This window comes from Esox lucius, chromosome 13, assembly GCF_011004845.1.
Source record: "Esox lucius isolate fEsoLuc1 chromosome 13, fEsoLuc1.pri, whole genome shotgun sequence".
NCBI classification, from domain to species: domain Eukaryota; kingdom Metazoa; phylum Chordata; class Actinopteri; order Esociformes; family Esocidae; genus Esox; species Esox lucius.
The window spans coordinates 5,261,932-5,288,400 of NC_047581.1; the positions used below are offsets into that span (position 1 = coordinate 5,261,932).

General features: G+C 40.3%; 2 protein-coding genes across 3 annotated transcripts in view; both read right to left on the reverse strand.

The window, feature by feature from the left end:
• Positions 1–12,259: 12,259 nt before the first annotated feature.
• nudt12 (nudix (nucleoside diphosphate linked moiety X)-type motif 12) lies at positions 12,260–17,558 on the reverse strand. Of its 2 annotated transcripts, XM_010896012.3 has the most exons (7): positions 17,365–17,542; positions 16,331–16,558; positions 15,342–15,913; positions 15,072–15,239; positions 14,674–14,787; positions 14,389–14,588; positions 12,260–12,536 (listed from the first exon to the last, which is right to left on the reverse strand). In XM_010896012.3, exons 1-7 carry the CDS (start codon positions 17,460–17,462, stop codon positions 12,426–12,428), a joined length of 1,491 nt encoding a protein of 496 aa, XP_010894314.2. In that variant the 5' UTR covers positions 17,463–17,542; the 3' UTR covers positions 12,260–12,425. The 2 variants fall into 2 exon arrangements, with proteins under 2 accessions (XP_010894314.2, XP_019907817.1); XM_020052258.2 differs by lacking the exon at positions 16,331–16,558 and having other exon boundaries at positions 17,365–17,558.
• A 2,661-nt stretch (positions 17,559–20,219) lies between these two features.
• LOC105025383 (solute carrier family 12 member 2) overlaps positions 20,220–26,469 on the reverse strand; it is a 33,036-nt gene continuing 26,786 nt past the window's right edge. The window contains exons 22-26 of the mRNA XM_010896013.3: positions 26,247–26,358; positions 25,953–26,039; positions 25,741–25,876; positions 20,650–20,717; positions 20,220–20,544 (exon numbers count right to left, since the gene is read on the reverse strand). Of these exons, the coding sequence (XP_010894315.1) occupies positions 20,409–20,544; positions 20,650–20,717; positions 25,741–25,876; positions 25,953–26,039; positions 26,247–26,358 (539 nt within the window). The 3' untranslated portion in view covers positions 20,220–20,408. The remainder of the gene's footprint in view (positions 20,545–20,649; positions 20,718–25,740; positions 25,877–25,952; positions 26,040–26,246; positions 26,359–26,469) is intronic.

The following is a 26,469-nucleotide window of genomic DNA, read 5'->3' on the forward strand; positions in this document are numbered from 1 at the left end:
ATGTGGTGGTTTGTATTTGGCTCTATATTGTTTGCATGCAATTACATTATTAAGATTGTGTAATGAATACAAGGGTGGGAAGGTATAAATCCAAGCGCAGAGTGCAGCAACTTTATTAGTAACAAACATAGGAAGGCGGTAATCGGGTTCCAAGGCAGGCAATGGGTCATACACAAGCAATACGGGATAGAGAGGCAACATTACAGGAGGGCTAGGCCAAAAAATGTAGTCCGGGTCAAACGGGCAGAAACTGGTCGGTACACTAAGAGAACAAAAACAGCAGTCGGAAGTCAGTAGAGTAAGCGCAAACAAACAATACCACCCAAGGATTAGGGGGAACTGAACAGAACTAAATAGGGAAACAGACTAGACACAGGTGGAGACACAGGTCTTTCGAATGATGGTGATTGGGATCTGATAACAGTGGTGCTTTCAGGTACATAGGAGCTTGGGGTGCGTTCATGGGCTCGGGAGCTCGATTGCGAACCTGAGCCATCACAGATTGGATGTCAACAAAGTTGTTGGATGCATCTGGTGGTTTTGTTCTAATTTGCTATTAGTCAAAACAACCTAAAGAAAACGGCAAATGAATGCAACATATTTTAATGTTGCAATTGCATGCAAAGAATATGGTACAAAATATTAAACTGTTGAATAGTTAATTATTTACAAAACAAACAAAAATATAAATATGTAATATAATATATATATTTAATAATATAATATTTGCTCACTTAATAAATGAAAAAGTACAATTGTTATTTGTTTAATCAGTATTTCATTTAGTAATTGCCCTTCAGTACTTACCTTTTAAGGGAAAAAATATGTATTATATTGAAACAACCATTAGTTAGACTACGAAGAATGCTGTGTAATGCTCTGGAACAAGGAGTAAAATCAGATACAAAACTGAATCCATGTTGTTTTTCCTTCTTAACATTGTCTTTTTCTAAAGTCACAAAGCATATTTCTCACAAACAATTGCTAATCCTGCGGCCAGTGTTACTGGACGGTGGCTTTTGGAGACCCAACATGAGGTGATTTTTATGACCAAGGTTGCATTCCTTATAGAAGCCACATTTTGACCACTGTGTACCTGTAGGACATTGGAAATTATTTCGCACATTGTTATTTTGCATAAATTCTGACCCATGAAATTGTAAATCACACTCTAATGTGAATTATATGTGTTTGCCCAACAGAATGACAGTGTAAAAAAAGTACTTAACCTGGAAGAGTTCATGGTCACAGATAAAGAAAACAGTGTGATCGAACTGATTGAAGAAAGACCATATTGTAGTGAAGATATCATCTTTAACCCTGGTTCATGTCACAATTCTCCAGACATGAAACGTGTGTCTAATCCACAAAATTCAGAAGATGTTGAAAATGCAGTTTTTGTAAGTAAGATAGAGAACATGGTTTCCCCCATACTGTTTGAAAAGGTTGCCCAAATAGGAAATTGTGCAATGCTTCCAGAGAGCCACCAAATTCAATGTGATTTTAATTATATAATGAACCGGCATGCTCATGAGGGTGGGGAAAAATTTGTAGATATTGAAAGCAGTGTTGGGTAAATGGAAAAGAATTCCAGCAATAATAACACACAATTTATTCTCTTATCTGAAAGCCTTTTTGAATATTCTTAATATACCCAGCCTTGGTTGTGCTGTAAAATATATTGTACAAACCTTTTTACATATAATATTAAACAAATTTCTATTTCATCATATGCGATTTTGTGAATCATGCTTTTGACTCTATTGGTTGACAATAAGAAGGAATTGGTTGTGTACAATAGTAAACTCACTTGATATTCATTTATAGAATTATTATCTTATGGTTTTATAAAATAACATTTTAGGTTAAAGTTTCATGCCACTGTTCAGAATTTCACCTGTTTCACATTTTCAGGACTTTGTATGTTAATTTGACAGACAGACAAGAGAAAATCAGTGGGCCAGATTTTAACCTATGCTGCAGCAGAACATGTGCATCAGAAGCAGTGCCTTAGGAACAGCTAAATGACATTAAGCCTTGCTTTTGAACACTTTGAAATGAATTATAACATTTATGATTACCACATTCAAACCTCACTGTTATTATTAATATAGTCTTTGGGGTTTACCTTCTCAGTCATTATTTATGATTAAATTATGATTATGCTAAATCATGGATCCATGATAATGTAGTAGTGTTTGGCTATTCTATTCTTACTTCCATCTAAGGTGACTCCACTACGAAGGCATGAAAAAGGTTTGTACTGTAGTCATTTTATTTGATAAACTTACGCTTTAAGAGAATGTGTCACGTCCTCCCTCCCTTGAAGTGCCGTGTTTTGGTTTCTCCAGGATGTTGGGGCAAAGCATTAGGGGGCGTGGCATCACTCTTTGGAATAGAGCTGGTACCAGCTGTTCCCTATTACCTATCACACACCTGTTCCCGCTTGGCTCATCACCGGCTGTATATCTGAGGAGTCCTGACGACCCGTCCCTGCCGGATCGTTGATCCACATTCGAATCTTCCTGACGACCATCATCAGCCCGTGTACCGACCTCCTGCCCGTCCACTACTACTCTGCCTACTCCCTGCCTGTGCCTCCGCCGCCAGCCCGTGTACCGACCTCCTGCCCGTCCACTACTACTCTGCCTACTCCCTGCCTGTGCCTCCGCCGCCAGCCCGTGTACCGACCTCCTGCCCGTCCACTACTACTCTGCCTACTCCCTGCCTGTGCCTCCGCCGCCAGCCTGTGTACCGACCTCCTGCCCGTCCACTACTACTCTGCCTACTCCCTGCCTGTGCCTCCGCCTCCAGCCCGTGTACCGAACCTCTGCTGGCCCACGACTACCCTGCACCTACTCCTGCCCTCGAACCTGCCCCTCTCCTTCCCCGATCTTCACCTCTCATATTAAACTAATTTTTGCGTTTGGGTTCCTTTCAGAACTGACAGAATGTCTAAATATGTCTCATTGGGGGACTGATACATAAAGAGCTTTCATTTCCAAGTGTTAAAATATTGTATATGAACCCCCTCAAAAGATTGTTTTAAACAAAAAATTATTTTATACAGCCTCATGAAATGTTTATTCAGTTAGACTCAGCGTGATGACAGATGCAGAAAGTAAACAGCTTACGGGGCCAATTTCCACTGCAATGCTTCAGTGGAAATTACATGTTTTGGTTCATTTGCCACCAGGCTGTAACAGCGTCAAGATAACATATTCGCATTGGCAGATGCAGTATGTAAGACTGAGAGCGAAAGTCTTAAATCCTGCTCACCTTAACATCTACAACAACGCTAAAAAAAACACAATTTTGCTGAGTCGGCCTTTAAAGTTTTGAAGCTAAATAAAACAAAACAGCTTCACCGTAGAAATACATGATGGGAATGGGAATCCAAACTGAATCATGCTGTTGACCACAAAGATGCTATCCATAAATGCTGTCCATAAATCACAGTTTGGTCCAAGTCCTCTATTGCATATACTGTTTGAACGCAAAAGATTTACAAGATATACATTAACAACCATGCGTGTTATATTGCAAAAATTCTATTAACATAATGTGTATAACCCACTTCTGTACAATATATGATTTCAGACAAAATTCTGTATTTTAGATTGCGGGAGCAGATCTGACTTAGGCTGCATAAAATGTTAATAAAAACAGAATGCAATGATGTGAAAACAATTTAAAGATATTAGTACAAAGACAACATATGAAATGTTGAACCTGATGTTGAAAATGTTATTGTTTCTTGAAAAATACAGCTCTGGACAAAATTAAGAGACAACTGCACCTTTTAATTTAATTTCTAAAAAAGTTAAAAAGGAAGGTTTTGAGTGAGGAACAGAAGGGTTAATATTAAAAGACCATTGGAAATTGAACGCTACTGTTCCTCACTCAAAACTTTCCTTTTCAACATTTTTGGAAAGAAAAGAAAAAGGTGCAGATGTCTCTTAATTTTATATACCCACTTTGAATTTGATGGGAGCAACATGTTTCAAAAAAGTTGGGACAGAGGCAACAAAAGACTGGAAAGTTGTGTAATGATAAAAAAAACTTAACCTAGTGGAATATCACACAACTAATTAGGTCAATTGGCAATTGGCAACAGGTCAGTAACATGATTGGTTATTCAAAGATAATTCCAGAGAGGATGGGTCTGTCAGAAGTGAGGATGGGGAGGGATACACTATTCTGTGAAAGACCCCAGAGGAAAATAGTGCAACGATATCAGAATAACGTTTCTCTATGTAAAATTGCAATGAGTTTGGGGCTCTCATCATCTACGGTACATAATATCATTAAAAGATTCAGAGAATTCGGAGAAATCTCTGTATGCAAGGAACAAGGTCGAAAACCAAAACTAAATGCCTGTGATCTTCGGGCCCTCAGACGGCACTGCATTAAAAACAGACTCAATTCTGTAGTGGAAATCACTGCATGGGTTCAAGAACACTTGTCTGTGAACAAAGTTTGTTGCTGCATCCACAAATGCAAGTTAAAACTCCATACCATGCAAAGAAGAAACCATAGATAAACAAGATCCTGATCCCTTCTCTTCAGAATTTTTTGGTATTTGCTTGGCACATCAACCTTTACTCATGATTTGTTCAACTTCATGTAGCCTACGTCTCCCTTTAATATTTATAAAAGTTCTGAAAGTTAAAACGTTAGTTACCAGGAATGTAACTCGTATACGGCGGTCAATGAAAACTCATTATGCATGTGCATCAGCCAACCTATAAATGCACCTGTGCCCAAGGAACCCCCTCCCGCCAATTTCTTCAGCCAAAAAAGCGGGGGAAGGCAGGGCTCCAGGTCTAGGGGGCTCCGCTCCATTCATATAACCAAAGTTACATATTCACTCACCTAAAGGATTATTTGGAACACCATACTAATACTGTGTTTGACCCCCTTTTGCCTTCAGAACTGCCTTAATTCTACGTGGCATTGATTCAACAAGGTGCTGAAAGCATTCATTAGAAATGTTGGCCCATATTGATAGGATAGCATCTTGCAGTTGATGGAGATTTGTGGGATGCACATCCAGGGCACGAAGCTCCCGTTCCACCACATCCCAAAGATGCTCTATTGGGTTGAGATCTGGTAACTGTGGGGGCCATTTTAGTACAGTGAACTCATTGTCATGTTCAAGAAACCAATTTGAAATTATTCGAGCTTTGTGACATGGTGCATTATCCTGCTGGAAGTAGTCATCAGAGGATTGGTACATGGTGGTCATAAAGGGATGGACATGGTCAGAAACAATGCTCAGGTAGGCCGTGGCATTTAAACGATGCCCAATTGGCACTAAGAGGCCTAAAGTGTGCCAAGAAAACATCCCCCACACCATTACACCACCACCACCAGCCTGCACAGTGGTAACAAGGAATGATGGATCCATGTTCTCATTCTGTTTTCTACCATCTGAATGTGTCAACAGAAATCGAGACTCATCAGACCAGGCAACATTCTTTCAGTCTTCAGTTGTCCAATTTTGGTGAGCTCGTGCAAATACCTCGGTTGTAACAAGTGGTTATTTCAGTCAAAGTTGCTCTTCTATCAGCTTGAATCAGTCGGCCCATTCTCCTCTGACCTCTAGCATCAACAAGGCATTTTCACCCACAGGACTGCCGCATACTGGATGTTTTTCCCTTTTCACACCATTCTTTGTAAACCCTAGAAATGGTTGTGCGTGAAAATCCCAGTAACTGAGCATATTGTGAAATACTCAGACCGGCCCGTCTGGCACCAACAACCATGCCACTCTCAAAATTGCCTAAATCACCTTTCTTTCCCATTCTGACATAAGCCAAAGTGTTACAATCACAGAGCCTGTGAGATAAACGCTGTCTGGAGAGCGGACTACCCACACGGGAATCTGCAAAACACACAAACAGCTGAGGAGTGAGCCTAACACTATTAGTGCGATCCACGTAATGCACCAGAGCGCAAATGGGACACAAGCGATGAAGCCTCCACTCTTCCTTACACATGCAGATCACTCACTCGTTTAGCAGAGCACAAAGCGAGGAGCAGAGCAGTCTTGAGTGAGAGCAGCTTGAGAGAGACCTGAGCCAGTGGTTCGAAAGGGGGCTCACAAAGAGCACCGAGCACTCTGCAAAGATCCCATTAGGGAGCGCCCAGTCTGGCCACAGGACGCAGCCGGTGCGTATCCAAAAGGAAACGTCGGATGAGAGGGTGAATGAAAATAGGGTTACCAGCAAAACCCTTGAGACAGGCAGAGATAGCTGATGAGTAACCCTTAATGTCCTCTCCATATCAAAGAGATACTGTAAAAAAGACAGGATCTCCTCCACAGGGCAGCATAAGGGGTCCGACGACCTCTGAGTGCAAAGTCACAAACATGTCCCATCTAGTGGAAGTAGTTTGGAAGTAGATGCTGCCCTAGCACCCTGAATTGTGCGAACCACAGCTGTAGACAGTTCCCTTCTCAACAGTCCCATTCAAGGGCCAGACCATGAGTGTCCCTGGCAATGATGGAGGGTGCACGATCGCACCCTCGACTTGAGACAATGCGTCGTTTCTGGGAGGAATTGCCCAAGGGCGATCCGCCAGCAACTGAATCAATCCTGGGTACCATATTGCCACTGGGCGATCCGGAGCCACTAAAATAACCAGAAGCCGTTCCAATCTGATCCAGGCCAGCAGACGGGCAATGCAACGCATTGAGACCCTGAGGCGAGGGGTGATGCGCAAATGCGTCCACCCCCAGAGGAGAGCGATCCCGTTGGGACAGAGAGAACCACAGGCGACATTGTGCGTTTGGTCAGGACGTGAACAGGTCCTCCCGGGCTTCCCCAAACCTCTCCCAAATGAGGGATATGATGTCGGGATGAAGACGCCACTCGTCATCTCGCAGGCCCCTTCAAGGCATCAGATATTCTCCCTCATTCAGACAGCCCGGAATGTGAGCTGCTGACAGAGAATGACGGTGGGTGTGAACCCACAGCCACAGACGCGTCGCTGATAGGTGGAGAGCAGGATACCTGATCCCCCTCTGGCGATTGATGTAGGAGATCGTGGCCCGATTGTCCAAACGAATCAGGACATCGCGGCCTCTGACCAAGTCCAAGAAGTGCGTCAGTACTAAAATGTATTCAAGTAAAAGTTTAAGTACCACCTGAAAAAACAACTCAAGTAAGAGTAAAACAGTGCTTGGTCAAAAAAGTACCTGAGTACTAGTTACATATTTTGTTTAAGACATTTGCGCCCTAGTAACAACAAGGAAAAATTATTTAAGAAAGCACAAACGCAAACTGCATTTTTTATGTTTGAATAGGCATTTGTTTTCCAGAGTCAGCCTATAGTCATGCAGAAAAGAAAACAAAATACATTTCAAAAATAAATAATACTGTATATGTATTATTAATCTGTGTTGCAAATAAGATTATTGCGAATTAAGACCATCATGCATGTTACTGGTAAAAAAATTGTTTTATCTAGTGTAGTAATGATCAGTCCATCTTGTCAATCAAATATTTGTTATTAGTAAGTCAGGTCTTGGGTGGAATGACTGACTGCAATGCAGTATGTTGCTAACTAAAGTGCATTTCTAAATAATAAAGTTTGAGTCAAGCCCAATGAACCACTAATACAAATATACTAACAAGCTGTAGTGTTATATGTTGTAAGTTAGCTAGAATATTACATTATCATTAGGACATATTACTGCATTTCATTGTACTGTACTTTTTACTTGTTTAATGACAAAAAAGTAGAATAAAAAAAAAAGCATGAGCCGGTTCGTTAACCGTACCTCTATGTGCTTGCAAATGTCTGCTTTGATGAGTTTTTGAAAGCAGAGATGGTTGCGTCTTTGGGAATAAAAATACAACATTCAGCTGTTCTTCCCAAGGGCACGCCCTGAGAGAGCAAGACGAGATCTCTCCAGTGATTCAGATCCCCTGCCAGGTGCGAAGGTAGAGAGAGAATTCGGTTGTGATGACGCACAGGGTCGTCCCGTTGCCGAGAGAACCAGGATTGCAGGCTGCGCATTTGCAACAGCCCCAGCGGGACCTCCGCATGCGATGCCGCCATCATGCCCAGCAGGGACATGATCGAGTGGACTGATCGCAGGTACGGAGGGCGACACAGTTCGAGAGCAGAGAGGAGGTCGAGAGCTCAGGCATCAGAAATGTACACTCATTGTGCGTGGGTCCAGGAACAGACCCAGATAGGAAACCTGCTGGGCTGGTCACCGCAAGTCCCAATCATGTAAAAAGGGAAACCACTTGGACAATGTGAGCTCTGGCTGTTCCACTGACAGGGCTAGAATCAGGAGATCGTCCAGATAGGCTAGAATCCTGATGCTGGCTCTGCGTAACGGCTCCAGCGCCGCCTCCAAACATTTGTGCAGAGCCAGTCCACACACGTGTACTCAATCAATCAATCAATAAAATGTATTTATAAAGCCCTTTTTACAACAGGCCTTAAACTCCAAGGAGCAAACAACATTATTGTTGAATTTCAGTGGTTAGGAAAAACTCCCTAAAAAGGCCTAAATTTAGGAAGAAACCTAGAGAGGACCCAGGCTCAGAGGGGTGACCAGTCCTCTTCTGGCTGTGCCGGGTGAGATATTAAGAGTCCAATTGGAATAATTAATAAATGCATGTGGGCTAAATCCACAGTCTATTTAAATTTAGACTAGGTCAGAAGCATGACCAGATGGACAGGGACAACACGGTGTCAACACAGTGACAGCTGAAATCGTCAGGTATCATCATGATCTGCAACACAACCAGGAGGATTTTGGACAGGGACAGCAACGGGCCCCCCAAACCAGGTACTCCGCAGGTGTGGACCAGGACCTCATGGCCCCGGGGAGGGCCCAACAGGCAGGAAATCCACCAAGCATCAACCAAAGGGACATCCACCAACCGCAACCACCCTGAATGAGGGCTGAGTATTGCCAGCAGAGTACAGCCCAATTGCACAAGTGCAAAACAGAGAGACAACAACAAGCCAGTGACTCTTCCCCTGAAGGGCATTGGAGGGAGGGCATCCCAGTGGCGTCGAGAGCCCACCTGGCAAGACAGCAAGGGTGGACAGTATCAAGCCTTCTGGTCACCTTCACTTCCCTGGGCCAGGCTACACCTAATTATAAACCGTGCTGTAGAGGTGAGTTTTTAGTAGACACTTGAAAGTATGCACTGAGTTTGCATTTGTAACCTTAATTGGCAGATAATTCCACAGTAGTGGAGCTCTATGAGAAAAGGCCCTGCATCCGGCTGTTTGTTTAGAAATTCTAGGTACAATTAAAAGGCCTGCATCGTGGGATCGTAGGTTATGTGTAGGTATGTATGGCTGGATCATTTCAGCAAGGTAAGTAGGAGCAAGTCCATGTATTGATTTATAGATTAAGAGTAAAACCTTAAAATCAGCCCTAACCCTAACAGGCAGCCAGTGTAAGGATGCTAGGACAGGAGTAATGTGTTAAACATTTTTTGTTCTAGTTAGGATTCTAGCAGCCGTGTGCAGCACTAATTGAAGTTTATTTATTGATTTATCAGGGTAACCGGAAAGAAGAGCACTGCAGTAATCTAGTCTAGAAGTAACAAAAGCCTGGATTAGTTTTTCTGCATCAGTTTCTGATAGACATTTTCTGATTTTTGCAATGTTTTGAAGATTAAAATAAGCAACTTGAGACATATTTTATATGTTCATCAAAAGAGAGGTCAGGGTCAAGGGTAACGCTGAGGTTTCTTACAGTTTTTTGGGATACGACCATGCAGTCTTGATACGACCACAATCTACGACCTTGCCCTGAAAGGCCAACTAGAAAAAAAAACATCCTTCAGGTCTATGCTAGCGCAGAAATCTCCCGGAAGAACAGATTCCAAAAGGCGAGTCGTGGTAAGCATGTGAAACAGCCGTTTGGCTACGTAGTCATTCAGAGCGCGCAGATCTAAGATCGGCCTCACTCCACCCGTCTTCTTGGAAACCCGGAAGAAAAGGGAATAGAGACTGTCCTGTCTCAGATTCTCTGGAACTTCAGAGATCGCCTCTTTACTTAGAAGTTCCGTTATCTCTGCCAGGAGGGCATCTGCCCTGTTGAGCGATGACATTACAGTTTCCACCACTCCTGAGAAGGGAAACCTGCGAAACTGACCTGCGAAACTGAATCAGATAAACCTTTCGATCGAGCCACGCAGACAGAGTACATGATGACGACACTTCCAATAATGCTCTGAGAGAGGAGGAGCATGTAATTTGGGAGCACTCACCAGAAAAGACTCAAATTCCTCCTCTGACCCTACCACTGCCGAGCACCGACCGGAGGGGAAGAGACACGACCTATGGGGAGCAGGGAAAGAAAGGGCCGAAAATAATTAGTGTAGGGGGTCAGGACGCGAACCCAGTGCTACTGATGGAGACAGGAGACAGGAGACAGGAGCACCATCCACTAGGCCACTGAGGCATTCTCACCATTAGAAAGCAAGGCTCAGGGGGACGAGAGGTACCCGGCATTTGCAAACGCGGGCGTTTAGTCAGAGGTAAACAGTGTTTTCATGGAGCATTGTCATGGAGATGCCGGGAAGAATCAGCAGAGCAAAGAGATGAAGCAATAGCCGGCAGCCAAACGGAAGCAATTGCCGAGCTCGCTGCACTGCACTTAAGCCTATGAGAGGCTAGTTTACAGTCCCTTTTCTAAACTGCTGCTAGTTTACAGTGTTATGCTTTCTCTTCTTGCTATATTGTGTATATATTTTTCTTATTAATTCTCACTATGTAGCTTTAGTGTGCCATGTCACCATGCACTAGCTTATTACACTCATATGCATCTATAATATTCAATAATTAAACCAAATTGCTGCTAGTTTACATTATGTATATTACTGCCTTACTTGCCGTATCTATAATCAATAATAGGCTAAGATCTTTGAGTTCAGCTCATGATTAATGTGGGCAAAAAACAAAAGTGTTGCGTTTATAATTTTGTTCAGTGTAAATGTATTAATCAATTGTGCACCACAGCCTCCCACTCCTCTTCCTTCTATTCTGGTTAGAGCCTGTTTGGGCTGTTCTCTGAAGGAAGTAGTACATATCGTTGTAAGATATTTCATTTTTTGTCAATTTCTCACATGGAATAGCTTATACAGTACAAGTAGAGTACAACAAAATGCAGTTTGCTTCTAACCAGAATTGCAAATAGAGGAATGCATTACATATGACAATTCTACAAGTGCAGTTTTTGAAATTTTGAAATGTACAGAACATGTAGCTGGGTACCTGTGATGTGCTGGGCGGTTTTCACCACTCGTTGCAGGGCCTTCTGGTCGGCTAGGGAGCAACCACCAAACCACACTGTGGCGTAGTTAGTCAGAATGCTATCAATTGTGCAGCGGTAGACGTTCACAAGGACGTTCACAAGGACAGCCAGGCCTTCTTCAGCCTCCTCAAGAAGTACAGGCGCTGCCGTGCCTTTTTGACCAGGGCTAAGGTGTTGAGGGACCAGGAGAGGTCCTTGGAGATGTGGACACCCAGAAATTTGAAGCTGGACACACTCAACTTCAGTTCCATCAGTTATTTACAACATTACCAATGTCGACATTGTATTTCTGATCAATTTAATGTTATTTTAATGGACATTGAAAACAAGGATATGCCTAAGGAACCCCAAACCTTTGAATGGCAGTGTATATATAATAAACTACATGTCGTGTACCAAAGGTGGCCAAGGGTTCAGCCGAGTGCTGCTCAAGGCCCAGTGCTGCATGTGTTTGACAGGTGGATAACAGATAGGCTGCCTTGTCATGTCTCGCTCTAACGTACATGTCGGCAAATACCTGGTGGTTGGGTGAGCAGTGTATGTCATATGCAGTGCGACTTGGTGTGATGTGCATGGGAGACACTGCAATTATCATAAACTGGACATCACAAAATTGGGAGGAAATGAAAAACAACTGATATTTTTGAAGCATACATCATATGTATAAATTTTTGGAACATTGTTAAAAAAGCTGCAATAACTTTATTTGTACTGCTCTAAAATATGAGGCAGAAAAGGGAGGTGGACTTGGGAGGTTTAGTAACAAAAAAATTAAGAATGTAAGTGAGCAGTATTATTTCTGAGTGCTAGAAACAACTAGCTAAGTAAAGAGTGCATAGGCAATAAACATGTGCACAATGTAATCAGCACATGCACAGAAGCTTCCAGACTCTAAGCCCAAAAGACACTTATGTATAAAAGGTCAGAGAGAAGACAGATTTACAGCCACGGACTACAATATAATAAAGTCCAGTTTATTATAGTATTAAACAATCTTCAAAAACATTTCTGAAATGTGATTACATCAAAATCACACTTTGACTGCACAATCAGTTTTTCTAATACATTTAAAGATTTTTAAATTGTTTGCTTCCATCCTGTCCATGAGAAGTGCCAGAGCTTAGGTTTAAAGATTTGAGCTCATCCCAACCCAATGTTTTACCAGCTGATGTGCAATAGCTTGTCTTGGTGGCATTGTAAAGGCTGGTTTGATTCCCTTGACAATTGCATCTATAACCTGTGTTAAACAGACATAAAAGCATCAAATCAGTAAAAATAATATATATATATTGAGACATAAGGAAACAGAGAGGGATACAGGCAAGTGGGGAAGGTCAGTAGAACTGGTGGACAAAGGGATTGTGAATCTCTGGTAGGGAGTGGGGATATATTTGACTGGCTGTGAGTGTCACTAGACCACAGGTCAATACATTCTAATTTCACTGACAGTTTCATGACTTAATGTTTAATTACTTCATAGACCTTTGTAATCACCATACTAAGGTTCAGTGGGGAGAACAAGTATTTGATACACTGCCGATTTTGCAGGTTTCCACACTTACAAAGCATGTAGAGGTCTGTAACTTTTATCATAGGTACTCTTCAACTGTGAATGACGGAATCTAAAAAAAATTGTACACATTGTATGCATTTTATTGCATGACATAAGTATTTGATAAATCAGAAAAGCAGAACTTAATATTTGGTACAGAAACCTTTGTTTGCAATTACAGAGATCATACGTTTCCTGTAGTTCTTGACCAGGTTTGCACACACTGCAGCAGGGCCCACTCCTCCTTACAGACCTTCTCCAGAACCTTCAGGTTTCGGGGCTGTCACTGGGCAATATAGACTTTCAGCTCCTTCCAATGATTTTCTATTGGGTTCAGGTCTGCAGACTGGTTAAGCCACTACAGGACCTTGAGATGCTTCTTACGGAGCCACTCCTTCGTTGCCGTGGCTGTGTGTTTCAGGTCATTGTCATGCTGGAAGACCCAGCCACGACCCATCTTCAATGCTCTTACTGAGGGAAGGAGGTTGTTGGCCAAGATCTCGCGATATATGGCCCCATCCATCCTCCCCTCAATACGGTGCAGTCGTCCTGTCCCCTTTGCAGAAAAGCATCCCCAAAGAATGATGTTTCCACCTCCATGCTTCACGGTTGGGATGGTGTTCTTGGGGTTGTACTCATCCTTCTTCTTTCTCCAAACACGGCGAGTGGAGTTTAGACCAAAAAGCTCTATTTTTGTCTCATCAGTCCACATGACCTTCTCCCATTCCTCCTCTGGATCATCCAGATGGTCATTGGCAAACTTCAGACGGGCCTGGACATGCGCTGGCTTGAGCAGGGGGACCTTGTGTGCACTGCAGGATTTTAATCCATGACGGCGTAATATGTTACTAATGGTTTTCTTTGAGACTGTGGTCCCAGCTGTCTTCAGGTCCTGCTGTGTAGTTCTGGGCTGGGCTGATCCCACACCTTCCTCATGATCATTGATGCCCCACGAGGTGAGATCTTGCATGGAGCCCCAGACCGAGGGAGATTGAACATCATCTTGAACTTCTTCCATTTTCTAATAATTGCACCAACAATTGTTGCCTTCTCAACATGCTGTTTGCCTATTGTCCTGTAGCCCATCCCAGCCTTGTGCAGGTCTACAATTGTATCCCTGATGTCCTTACACAGCTCTCTGGTCTTGGCCATTGTGGAGAGGTTGGAGTCTTTTTGATTGAGTGTGTGGACAGGTGTCTTTTATACAGGTAACGAGTTCAAACAGGTGCAGTAAATACAGGTAATGAGTGGAGAACAGGAGGGCTTCTTAAATAAAAACTAACAGGTCTGTGAGAGCCGGAATGCTTACTGGTTGGTAGGTGATCAAATACTTATGTCATGCAATAAAATGCAAATTAATTATTTAAAAATCATACAGTGTGATTTCTCGATTTTTGTTTTAGATTCCGCCTCTCACAGTTGAAGTGTACCTATAATAAAAATTACAGACCTCTACATGCTTTGTAAGTAAATATGGCAGTGTATCAAATACTTGTTCTCCCCACTGTATACTTTACCAATACAAAAAAACACTTTCCTGTTGCCGGGTAAACCAACGAGCCTCTTCAATTTCATTTTCATCAACTTTAATGTCTGTTGACACAGCAACGGCCAGGCAACCAATCATTAGTGAAGAGGGCATTGGCCAGGGCTGACAGGACACATACTGAACCGGACCCACTTTGACCCCACTCTCTTCCTCCACCTCTCTCCTCACTGCATCCTCAATGGCTTCCCCTGCAGAGACAGAGGTCACTGTGGTCCGCACACTAGTTTCAGAGGAAACACTGAGTGTATTGATTAGTGTATTGAGTTTGCCTACCTGGCTCAATGAATCCAGCAAGACATGAAAACATCCCAACAGGAAAAGTCTTTTTTCGGCCCAATAGGCATTGGTTGCCATCTGGGTGAATGACTAGCATGATCACCACAGGATCTGTGAGGATCACATAACACAGAGCAAATCATTTTCACATTATTTTTCAGGATTTTTTATTGGACAGGAAAATGGGGAAAGACAAAATACATATTTTTTTGTTGAAAATGTGCTAGGTTCAATCTCACGCTCCAGTGGTATATATGCGCTGGATTCACCAAATTATAATGCTCAACCACCCTTAGCCACAATCCATGACTACAAATTTATGGTAGAGACAAATGTGCACTAGTTTTACAGCTGGAATGAACAATCATCAAAACAGAACCAGGAACCCTTTTTACCAACTCGTGGGTAACAAGTGTTGTGGATGCCTTGTTGGCTTCTGCAGTCTTTGTTTAAGCAGGTTCTCTTGTAGCCTCCTTCTTCTACTTTAGTGTTACTACTACATGTTGGGCAAAAGCTATATCTGCTGTGCCAGGCGAGGACAGACCTGGCCTGAGCAACGATCCCTGAAGGAAAGGGGATCATTTTAATTGTGGTTAGTATTTCTACACTTTAAAGGATGTTTTATTAATTAGTTTTCATGGAGGAGTTAACAGAAAAATACTTACCAGCCTCATCCTCACTGAGTTGTAGAAGGCCTGGCATGGGTCTTTTGAGGAAGAAACTGTTTTGATTGAGGGGTCCAAGATGCTCGGTGGGGTCATCATTTGTATTGAGAGCAAACCAAGCAGTGGGGTCATTCCTGTCTCTCGGGAGAGAGGAAGGTGAACTTCTTTGTTTCTCTAACCCGAGAAAGATGACTGTTGTTCCGGATTTTTGTAGTAGTTCTTTACTAACCATACTTGGACCAAGTCTACACAGCTTTATGCCTGGATAGGCTGTTTTAGTCTTCTCTGATGTGGACACAACAAGAGGGTTCAAGTTAAAGAACAAAATAAACACAGTGTCTGGAGAAGACTGCTTCGCTTCGAGCCATTTGCTGTCAGGCCTCTTTTCGCTCATTCGGTTCAACACTTCCCTGCTGAAGTAGTTTTCATGCTCTACCATTTCGTTGCTAGGTAGAATTCGTTGACATTTGTCCTGACCACTTGCCAGTAGTCTGGCAATATGTCTGTGACCCCAGAATGTGGCAATGTCATAGGCAGTTTGAGCAGATTTGTTGACTAAAAACTTGTCACACCTTGAAAGAAAGAGATGTGTGATCAGTACAACTGTAATCTTTATGTTTACATGGTTAATGATCTCAGGTAATTCACTTTAAATTTGTTCCAAATCAAACATCATGGTTAGTGATCAAAAGCCAAACTACAAATACAAATACTCTAAATAATAAAGAAGGCTACAGCCACAAGAGCGAATGTAGCCCATCTACATTTAAATGCAGAAAGCTCTTGATTTCTATGATATCACCTGTATTGCTTTAGGAATGTTCATTCCTTTATAACAACTGTACACATGATTATAGCCTAAAGACCTACAATCTTCAATGACAACAAATATATACATTTATTGGCACAAAAGTTAATGGAATTAAGTCATTGTTCAATTGAGTAATCTAAGTTTAGGAAATTGTACTAATCTCAGTTAGGCCAATTACCCATTTGAAAGTAATGTGTCTACAACATCAATATGTCCATTCCTTGCAGCAAACATCAGTGCAGTCCAGCCATTCCCCCCACTTTCATTGATTAAGGAGCTGAACTGAGAGATCATTGTAGAAACCTTTCCCAGGTCTCCCCTGGAAGCATAATCCAGGAACCTCTCCAGCAGCTCTTCTTTGGAACTCATGTCAATATTTTCCATCTCAGTGTCATATATAGTACACCTGTATGAATAAGATCAAACATTCTCATTTGTTTTTCCCCCACAGGGATATTTAGTTATAACACAACATTCTTTACTTAAGTGTGTTTGTAATTTAGGAAGGGCTATAATCAATCAAAATGTGTTTTATAAAGCCCATTTTACATCAGCGGTTGTCACAAAGGAATTGTACAGATACCCAGCCTGAAATCCCAAACAGCAAGCAACTATGGAGTTATAAGTACAAGGACACAAATTAACTGTAAAACAACTATCTAACATCTAAAACTGACCATAACTCTAATCAAACCCTCAACTTTTATATATTTCTAACAAATTATGTGGGTCCTGTGAGGACGTGGGTCCCCACAGCCTTTTCTATAATTTATAGGTAATCAACTAAGTTAGCTTTTCTTCGGTAAGGCGTTCTTTTCTCCATTCTCGAATATCATTGGTCTAACTGACGTCAATCAAATTTAGTAGCCTACTTCCGTTTCAATTCCTCGCGACGTTATTTTGTTTCTATTCGATTGTCAAATAAAAAACTTGACATCAATATTAAAAGATGTATAAACAGCTGTATCTTTTAAGATTATTTAGGTTGGTGCTGCCTGTACGGGAAGTGTTAAAATGTCCTTGTAACACGTCACTGCCTTTGCCCAGCATAATTCATTGTTGTCACAACTGTAGCTGTATAAGCTCGCTAGCACTATTACAAATGTCGCACAAACCATTGACATACGTTACTTTTATATTTTTCACTCTATCGCGTGAGTCACTATTACAACCGACAGGGAAAAAATACACTTCATGGTTTAAACCACTAACCTTCTTCTGTGCTCCTGCCTCTTTTTGACCGTAAGTAATGTTGTGTAGACAGCTTGATTCAGGCGTAACCGTAGCCAGAGAAACAGCGACAGTGGCATTAAGTGATCATTACACTAGATATTTTTTTTCATTTTTCCATCATTCAATTCTAAAACGACATAATATATATTTATTATATGTTTCTATGGCCACCTGACCAAATGACTCTAGATTTTACTATTCCTGGTAGATCATGTTTTTTTGTGTGGCCTATTAAACCAGATTAAAAATCACACAATTAATGTTATGGCTGAGATTCATGTTTAAAAAGTAAAACATATGTACTTTCCTAATAATTAATGTATTCTGCTTTAAAAAAATGTTTTAACCTGAATTACATTTAAGACTCCTCAATTACATTGGAAGAATAAAAAACATACAATTTAAGACAGCATAATCCAATGGAAGCTGAATTAATGACAAACTAATGTGAAACACTTTATTAAAAACAAATACAGTATGTTCTCAGCTTAAATATTTCAATCTCAGACCATAAAATATTCATCGCCGTGGCAATGAAAACCAATAATAGATGAGAAACTAACAAAATGTGCATTTCTAAAGGAGAGTAGCTTAATATTTAGTGGAATTACAGTGAAATGTTCAGTCAAAACCTATCCAACCCTTGCAAAGTATTTTCATTCAAGTTAAATCTAATTTAACAGATTATATTGGATTTTCTTCCTCCAAAACATCTAACACAAAAAGAAGCTGCCATACGTGCAATCACAAATGGGGATCCTAATAAATAAAACTGCACATTTTCAGTGAAAGAATGCTATAGAAATGTTTCCAAATTAATCAACAGAGAAAGATACATTGATTGTGCCTCTTCACATCCTACAATTAAAACTTAGTGGAAACACCTTTGACAGCCAATGCAGCTGTGAATTCTTTTGATCAATCTTCTCATAATTTTTATTGCCCAGATTGCTCGAGCAGTTGATGGTCAGCAATATTGAAACCTTGAAAAATTGAAGTCAGGATTGAAGCTGGATCACTTAAATCCAGTATCTTTGGCAAACAATTTGTGTAAATGTCTCCGTCATGTAATTTGAGCCATTGTGATTTGCTTGCATTGTCTTGTAGTTGTTCCAAATAGTTATTTTCCTCTACACATGCCAGTAATGTGGAATGAATGCAATGTTGTTGATGCCTTTCTTTTTAAGGATTAATCATGTTATTATTGAACACATCAATGTGTATCTCTCCATATTTGTTGTCTATATGTTGTCCACCAATCGCAGCACTATTACGCATACCAAAATTCTTGCTGTGTATTAATGTACTAAGCAAATTAATAACATTATGATTCTAATATGGGAATGTCTTCTGCCTGGAAGGGACAAAATGTAATGTTAGTTAAATATATACAATTGTAAAAAAGCCCACTTTAAACCTAACCCTGGGATAGATATAAACCCATCTTTGATATAGTTGCACATATGTTTATGCAAGAGAGACACAATAATGACTTACCAATGGGGGTTGTGTTTAGCTGAAGGATCCAGTCTCAATGCTGACTTCAGTAAATATTGCTATCCATGAATGATTTTTAACCTCAATTATTGAGTTTGAGCAATTTTGGCAAAAACAATGGATACACTTTATGTAGGGTGCTTCCACCAATTAGTAACTCTGGGGTGTGAAAAGATATGCAATAAATCAATGTCCTTCACTTTAAACTTGTGGAGTAGTTTGAGGTGTATTTGAATTCCTGTTTTGTTGGAATCTCAAGACTGCTAGATGTGATGACTTTGCAAGGGAGTTTGTAATCTTGCAACTGTGTATCCCCTCCATTCATAATAAATTATATGACTTAATGTAATGCAAAAGAACACCTTACTTATTTAATATACAACAACAAATAAAGTTCTTTTGACAGTTGCCAGTGCATGACCACAATGAGCATATTTAGACATCATGCACTAAATTAAATATATGTTATTTGAAGTCACAATTAGGCCTATGCTGTGCTTGTGAATTATCAAGAGGCCATGTACAGTGGGGCAAAAAGGTATTTATTCAGCCACCAATTATGCAAGTTCTCCCACTTAAAAAGATGAGAGAGGCCTGTAATCTTCATCATAGGTACACGTCTACTATGAGAGACAAAAAAAAATAAAAAATCACATTGTAAGATTTTTAATGAATTTATTGGTAAATTCCTTGGTGGAATTTGGTGGTGGAAACATCATGCTTTGGGGCTGTTTTTCTGCAAAGTGACCAGGACGACTGATCCGTGTAAAGGAAAGAATGAATGGGGCCATGTATCGTGAGAGTTTGAGTGAAAACCTCCTTCCATCAGCGAGGGCATTGAAGATAAAACGTGGCTGGCATGACAATGATCCCAAACACACCGCCCGGGCAATGAAGGAGTGGCTTTGTATGAAGCATTTTACGGTCCTGGAGTGACCTAGCCAGTCACCAGATCTCAACCCCATAGAAAATCTTTGGAGGGAGTTGAAAGTCTGTGTTGCCCAGCGACAAAACATCACTGCTCTAGAGGAGATCTGCATGGAGGAATGGGCCAAAATACCAGCAACAGTGTGTGAAAAACTTTTGAAAAAACAGAAAACGTTTGACCTCTGTCATTGCCAACAAAGGGTATATAACCAAGTATTGAGATTAACTTTTGTTATTGACCAAATACTTATTTTCCACCATAATTTACCAATAGATTCATTAAAAATCCTACAACGTGATTTTCTGGATTTTTTTTCTTCATTTTGTCTCTCATAGTTGAAGTGTACCTATGATGAAAATTACAGGCCTCTCTCATCTTTTTAAGAAGGAGAACTTGCACAATTTGTTGCTGACTAAATACTTTTTTTGCCCCACTGTATGCTATTTTATGCTGCTACAATGTATACACGATTTAAAAGGAATACAATTAGTAATTAGTTCCATACAAATTCGGCACATTTTACACCCACTTCTTTAAACCCAACTGACTCCTCTTCCATAAAAACTTTTGGTCAGTTAAATGGAGAGCAAGAAGCTTTTTAAGAGTAGAAGGTAAGGACACTCTGTTGGTTTCCCCGTACTAGGAGAATAGGAGGCAGGTCTTTTGACAAAGTCTCCAACCAGCTCATGTAGAGGGCACTGGACACTGCTCCCTTTCGAGCCAATGGCATGCTCCTGTGGGACAGAGGGACAGTCAGTTGGAATGGCAGACAGACAGAAAGAGAGAGACCAACCGGATGGCTGGTATTCTATAAATAATGTAATATTATCACTACTTACATAACAATAAGTTTTGCTGAGTTGGAATGTTCCTTCAGCAATTCATTCAGTCTGATCTGTCGGTTAGTCTGGAAAACAAATAAGAAAAGCTCACACAGGACTTTGTGGAGTATAAATCAGTTCCTCACACAACTATAATGGTATTAAACTTTTCAAATGTGTGTGCATTTCAAAATATAAAAAATAATGTGTGAATACACATCCAAAACTTTTGTTTCAACATTTGAAGGGTTGTTTTTAAAAATGCATTTTAGTCTGTATTTTTGTATTTTAGTAAAGCCTTTTTGGTATTTTTTTAAAACATATTTTAAAATATGTACAAATACTCAAAAATACTCAAAAATCTGTTCAAAAAGGCAAATGTTAAACATTTATAATTAGCATTATTAGTATCGTCCAAATTCTTGCATTGCAAGCAGAAAACAACTCTTCAAACTACATTCGGAAATCTGTCGTGCTAACATAGATATTTTTAAACTTTATTCTGATGAAACAACTGGTGGAATTGGCTGAATTCAAACTGGTGCTAGCAAACTATTTCCTACAGCCACCAAGTTTCTGTTCCTCGGCAGTGATGTCATCGAGGTGAGTGTGAACCTTAAACTATGTGAAGATTGCTTTGGTTGCTTTGCCTAGCTGGCCCATTTTCACAGGTGGACTTCAGAATAATATTTGTAATGGTGGAAAATGCCATGGTCATAAGAAAGGTACATGGGACATGGAAGAGGAGACTTGCGGATTCACTAGTTGCCATATCTGTAAGGTCTGTTCACAGTTCCATCTCTCAACCACATCACCAGGACGACGAATAGCCTCCAGATCCCAAGATCCTCCAGATTCTAATCACAACAAACGCAGCACTCCTCCCAGCTCCCAGTCACCGAAATACTATCCCCGATCAAGAGTTTGTGATAGCATTCTAATGTTCTTTGATCCTAGCATGCCTTCCATGTTCATGGTCTGTACCTTCGCCTGAGCCTTTTTGACATAGACACTTTTTGGATTTTACCTTCAGCCTGCTCCTTCTGTGCTTCCGATGTTTTTCATATTACTGCTCAGAGGTGGGGGACTCAAGTCACATGACTTCAACTCAATTTTCAGGACTTGTGACTTGCTTGATTAAAGTATGAAAATGACATGACTTGACTTTGACTTGAGAACAAGTTACTTGAGACTTGACTTGACTTGAAGTGGAAGACTTGACAATGACTTGAACTTATAATAAACAAACAGCAATCAAATTATTTTATATGTTGTGACATCAGCAGCACTAATAAGCGTATGTGTCTTTAACGCTGCACAATTCAAACCGCGCCAAACATGGCAGACAGTAACGTTAGTCGAGCTCCACAAATAGTATCGTTTGGATACAAGGACTTTGAACTGGACCGTGTGAATAAAAAAAGATTTGCCAGATGCTAAATATGCAACAAAGTCAAATTTCATTCGTCATTTTAAGAACCACAAGGAAAGGTAAGAAAGTAATCTCTTTATATTCAGTTTCACTAAGATCTATAACGATTAAGTTACTAATGTAATGAATTAATCTTTGGTTTGTCATAATTTGGCCTTGGTTGCATATTATGTTTGTTTTTTTCTTGTTAGAAATGTGACCATTATCATTACTGAATACGTCTGGTAAATAGATGTAAGGGAATTTGTCTATAACAGTGGCATAGCCTGAATTTTAATGTTGATGGGCATCTTAAAATGAGCGGGCATGTATATTATTACACGTAGGCTATAATGTCTGTATTAAATGTGCGCATTTTCAAGTGTTAGTGGACTGCGCGTGGAAACTAAAAAGCATTGTGCTTACACCATAACAGTTAACTTTACTGCATGAAAGGCTAACATGGAGGCGCCGATGTGATTACTAGCACCTAAACATTTCGAAGAGTTTTATTTTTTTACTCATACAGACAAGAATAATTACAGCGTAATTACATATTAGGCAGTTTTTCAGTCACAATAATTAGTTTATAAGGTTGTTATTATTAGCCCTTATTACATGGATTGTCTGAATTCCAGTGCAGAATGCGTGTTATTTCTTGATAACAGACCGTTGCCATGAAAAACAGCGCGTTGCTATGGACGTAGCAGGATTCTAACCAGAGACGGAACGGTATTTGATTTTGAAATCGAGCTTCGCACCGAGCGCACGTCAGAAACAGAGGACAGTATGTGTGTGTTCATCTCTTTAGTACTGTGACTTGACTTGACTTGAAACTTATAAGGACTCGACTTGACTTGCTTAGGGTGAACCCTTGACTTGACTTGACTTGCTTGATTTATCTGAACTGTGACTTGAGACTTGACTCGAGACTTGATGGTTAAGACTTGAGACTTGCTTGGACTTGACCATGTGTGACTTGTCCCCATCTCTGTTACTGCTATACTTGCTACATCTATAATTTACAATACCTCTACCCATATTGTTCATATTACACCTCCTACTCTATTAAAATTTGCTGCTAGTTAACATTTATGTATATTATTGCAATATTGCTATATTTATGCTTCACATATTTCTTAATTCTTACTACGTAGATGTGGTGTGCCATGTTAAAATAATTAGATTTTGCAGGATGATGCTGTGTTATTCAATGCATTTGATAAATAAACTTAGAACTTTCCTGTTTAAATTTCCTGTGTATCGACATCTGCCTACATGTTCTGCCTGCACCTGGGTTTTGAGTGTTGGGACAATACCTCTGCCTCTCCCAAGTTGTATTGTGGGAGAATCAATGGAGCAACTTTTCCAGCGAGACATACGAGTATGTGAGAAACATTTTATTGCAGAGGATTGTGACCCACGTTCACTTAGAAGAAGAATAAACGCAAATGCAATTCCATCAAGTTACACAGTTCAACCCGTGGAGACATGACAGACTGTAAGTAATACTTCTGATTGCTATGTTATAATACACAAAGTACACATTGCCTCTGGATATTCTGGGCAAGGATTGGGAATTAAAAGGTTCACCATCGCCACCCTTTAGCTGCTGTCCAAGCTGCTCTTTTGGTCAATTCTCTGTGTATCCTGGTTAGAACAATTAAATCTCTATCCCCCGAAAAGTGTTCTTCCCTGGTCCTATTCAGACTCACAGATAATATATATGTATTTTCCTTTCTCTCTCAAGCAAATAAAGTTTGACTGTCCGAGCTGAATATAAAATAGGTATCTTGCTTTCTAGCTAGCAAATACTAACGTTCATTTACTGTGCTGTATACACTTACGCTTTGCAAAAGAACACATTGATTGGTACAACTGAACAAAACTCACAGGAACAAAACGAAACAAAGGAAGTACCCGTTTATTTGAAATGAGAGTTATGAAGTGAAAATTAAAACTTTGTTCCGAGGAATACAACATCATCATGTTCTTTGAGGTAAACAACACCACTTGTTTTAGTTTGGAGGGTTTTAGAGTATTTTTCCGCAATAGTGGTACGCACAGTTTTAAAATGCTAATAACGCTAATTACTGACTGAGACAGAGCTGAATAATCGATTGTTTTCAAAAATGACTATGTGCCTGAAGAAACAACTCAGGGTAAATGTACTCATAATGAAATATGATTTTTGGTTGAACTATCCCTTTAACCTGAGGTTTCAATGGAGATGGAAAAAAATCTTGCAACACAGTCTGTCCCAAAGGTATCCATCCAAGAAATCTGTCCACAAAAGCATTGAATAAACATGCAAGCACTTGCTCTACAAGCTACAATTGAAAAAATTTACTGTTGAAGAACGCTTCACTGTTTATGAGCAGAAGAAACCATTGCCGCACTCTTGCATCCATGCATTAAACTGAAATGGTGCAGTAGCACAGAGAAGCCTGCTCCAGCAATGATCTGGCCAGTTCACAGAAACCAAACACAATTTCCCTTAGTGAGCCACCACCACCACCTACAACTAAAGGTTGATTGGTCACATGGTTTGGCTTATTGGAAAAACCATGCACAGTTAGAGGTACTGGCCCTCATTTATCAAAAGTGCGTACACCAAATTACACCCAAAACCACAGTGACTTTGAGATTTATCAATATGGACGTTGGCGTACGGCACTCTCAAATCCTACGCCAGCTCAGGAGGTGGTGTACGTACGTTTTGAGTTAGTGCGGAAATGCGCAGAAAAACAAATCCTAATGCACTGACAAACTAAAAGAAATGATATATTATGACCCACTGTAAAAAAAACAACAACATAATAATTACAAACTTCAGTGTTTATTTTTGTGTAACATGGACTTCAATGTTTAATTTGTGTGACTTTACCAAAGCATTTGATTTATATGTATTCCTTCAGATGCGAGCCTGTGCGCTTTACATGACGTTTCAGGGTTAGGCCCGGCAGTTGCGCACGGACTGGGTTCAGTAATAAAAGGCTTTTAATGACCAAAATATAATTCAGACTGACAAAATAATAAAAATGACATTATTCTTCTTTTAAATAATAATAATAGAAATAATAATAATAACGACATTCTTCTTCTAAATAACAATAAATGTCATTAATAATAAATATCATAAAATAATAAGACGAATATTACAAATTGTCATGCAATTATTAATGTGAATGAATGGTACTCCACTTCACATCATCATCTTTTATTCCGCTTTTTAAACTGCCAAATAAAACAATTTTATTTCTTTGTACCTCCCTGGTGATCATCTCAATCTCCACGTCAGAGAAGTTTCTCTTTTTAGCCGTCTTCCGTGTGTCCATGGCGTAAAATGAGGGCGTGGGGGAAGTGGAGACTTGAATATATAGGGGCGTGTTATTCTAATGACGATCATTTTCAGCCACGGCATTTATCAAGGGCAGGTATTGCGTACACCTGGATTTTAAAGGTACGCGCAGCTTCATAAATCAGGCAGTGAGAGGAGTGTAAGCAAAATCTTACGCCAACATATACGCCCGTTTCTACGCAAGAATGATAAATGAGGGCCACTGTGCTTGCCAGCAAAGAATTGAGATCATCCCATATCTTCCACTACTGATCCTCTGAAATGCTTGAATGCACACAGTCTCACACATAAGTACACACGTCTATCTGTTCAATAAAATCAGAAACCATATCCATACCTTAGCTTTGTAGAGCTCCAGCTCATTATCTGAGATCCTCCAAGGCTCCTCAGCTTTCAACTTTTCTGCAGCCTCCTGCTCCATGTCATCCTCCTTCAGCTTATAAGGCTCGATCATCTCCTCAAAACTAAGAACACTGTAGGGTGCGGACATACAATTATGACTGTATACTAATGGTAATTTAGTATACAGTTGCACATTTGGCATCTTACTTGTGTTTCTTTGGCTTTGTGTTGATGTCCCCAAGAACATAGATTGCAGAGAAATCGATCCTGAACTTGCTGAGTAGAGCTGCCATTCTATTATGAAACACATATATGTCTCAATAAACAAATTAAAATGAAGCCGCTGAAAGCGCTCTATGCTTATAACTGTGGGATCATAGGTTCAATTCCAGTATTTGCATGCATGAATGGAAGTCGGATAAAAGCATCTGCTGAATGGAATATATGATTATGTTATAGAGTCCTCAGTATCACATCCGGACTGAAACAACAGATACTCACGCTCTGCGATCATGGTCAATCCTGTTGATCTTCCCACCAACAAAGAGACGTATTTTGCAATCCTTCCATTTCTTTTTGTTGGTAAGCAAGTATGGAATTAGCAGAGCCAAACCTTAAAAAGTTTAAATAGATATAAGTGTGATGGCATGACCCAAACTGACTAGAGAGCTGGGTCATATTCGTTGTTGCTCTCTTTAGAAAATAATTTTGCAACGCAGTATTT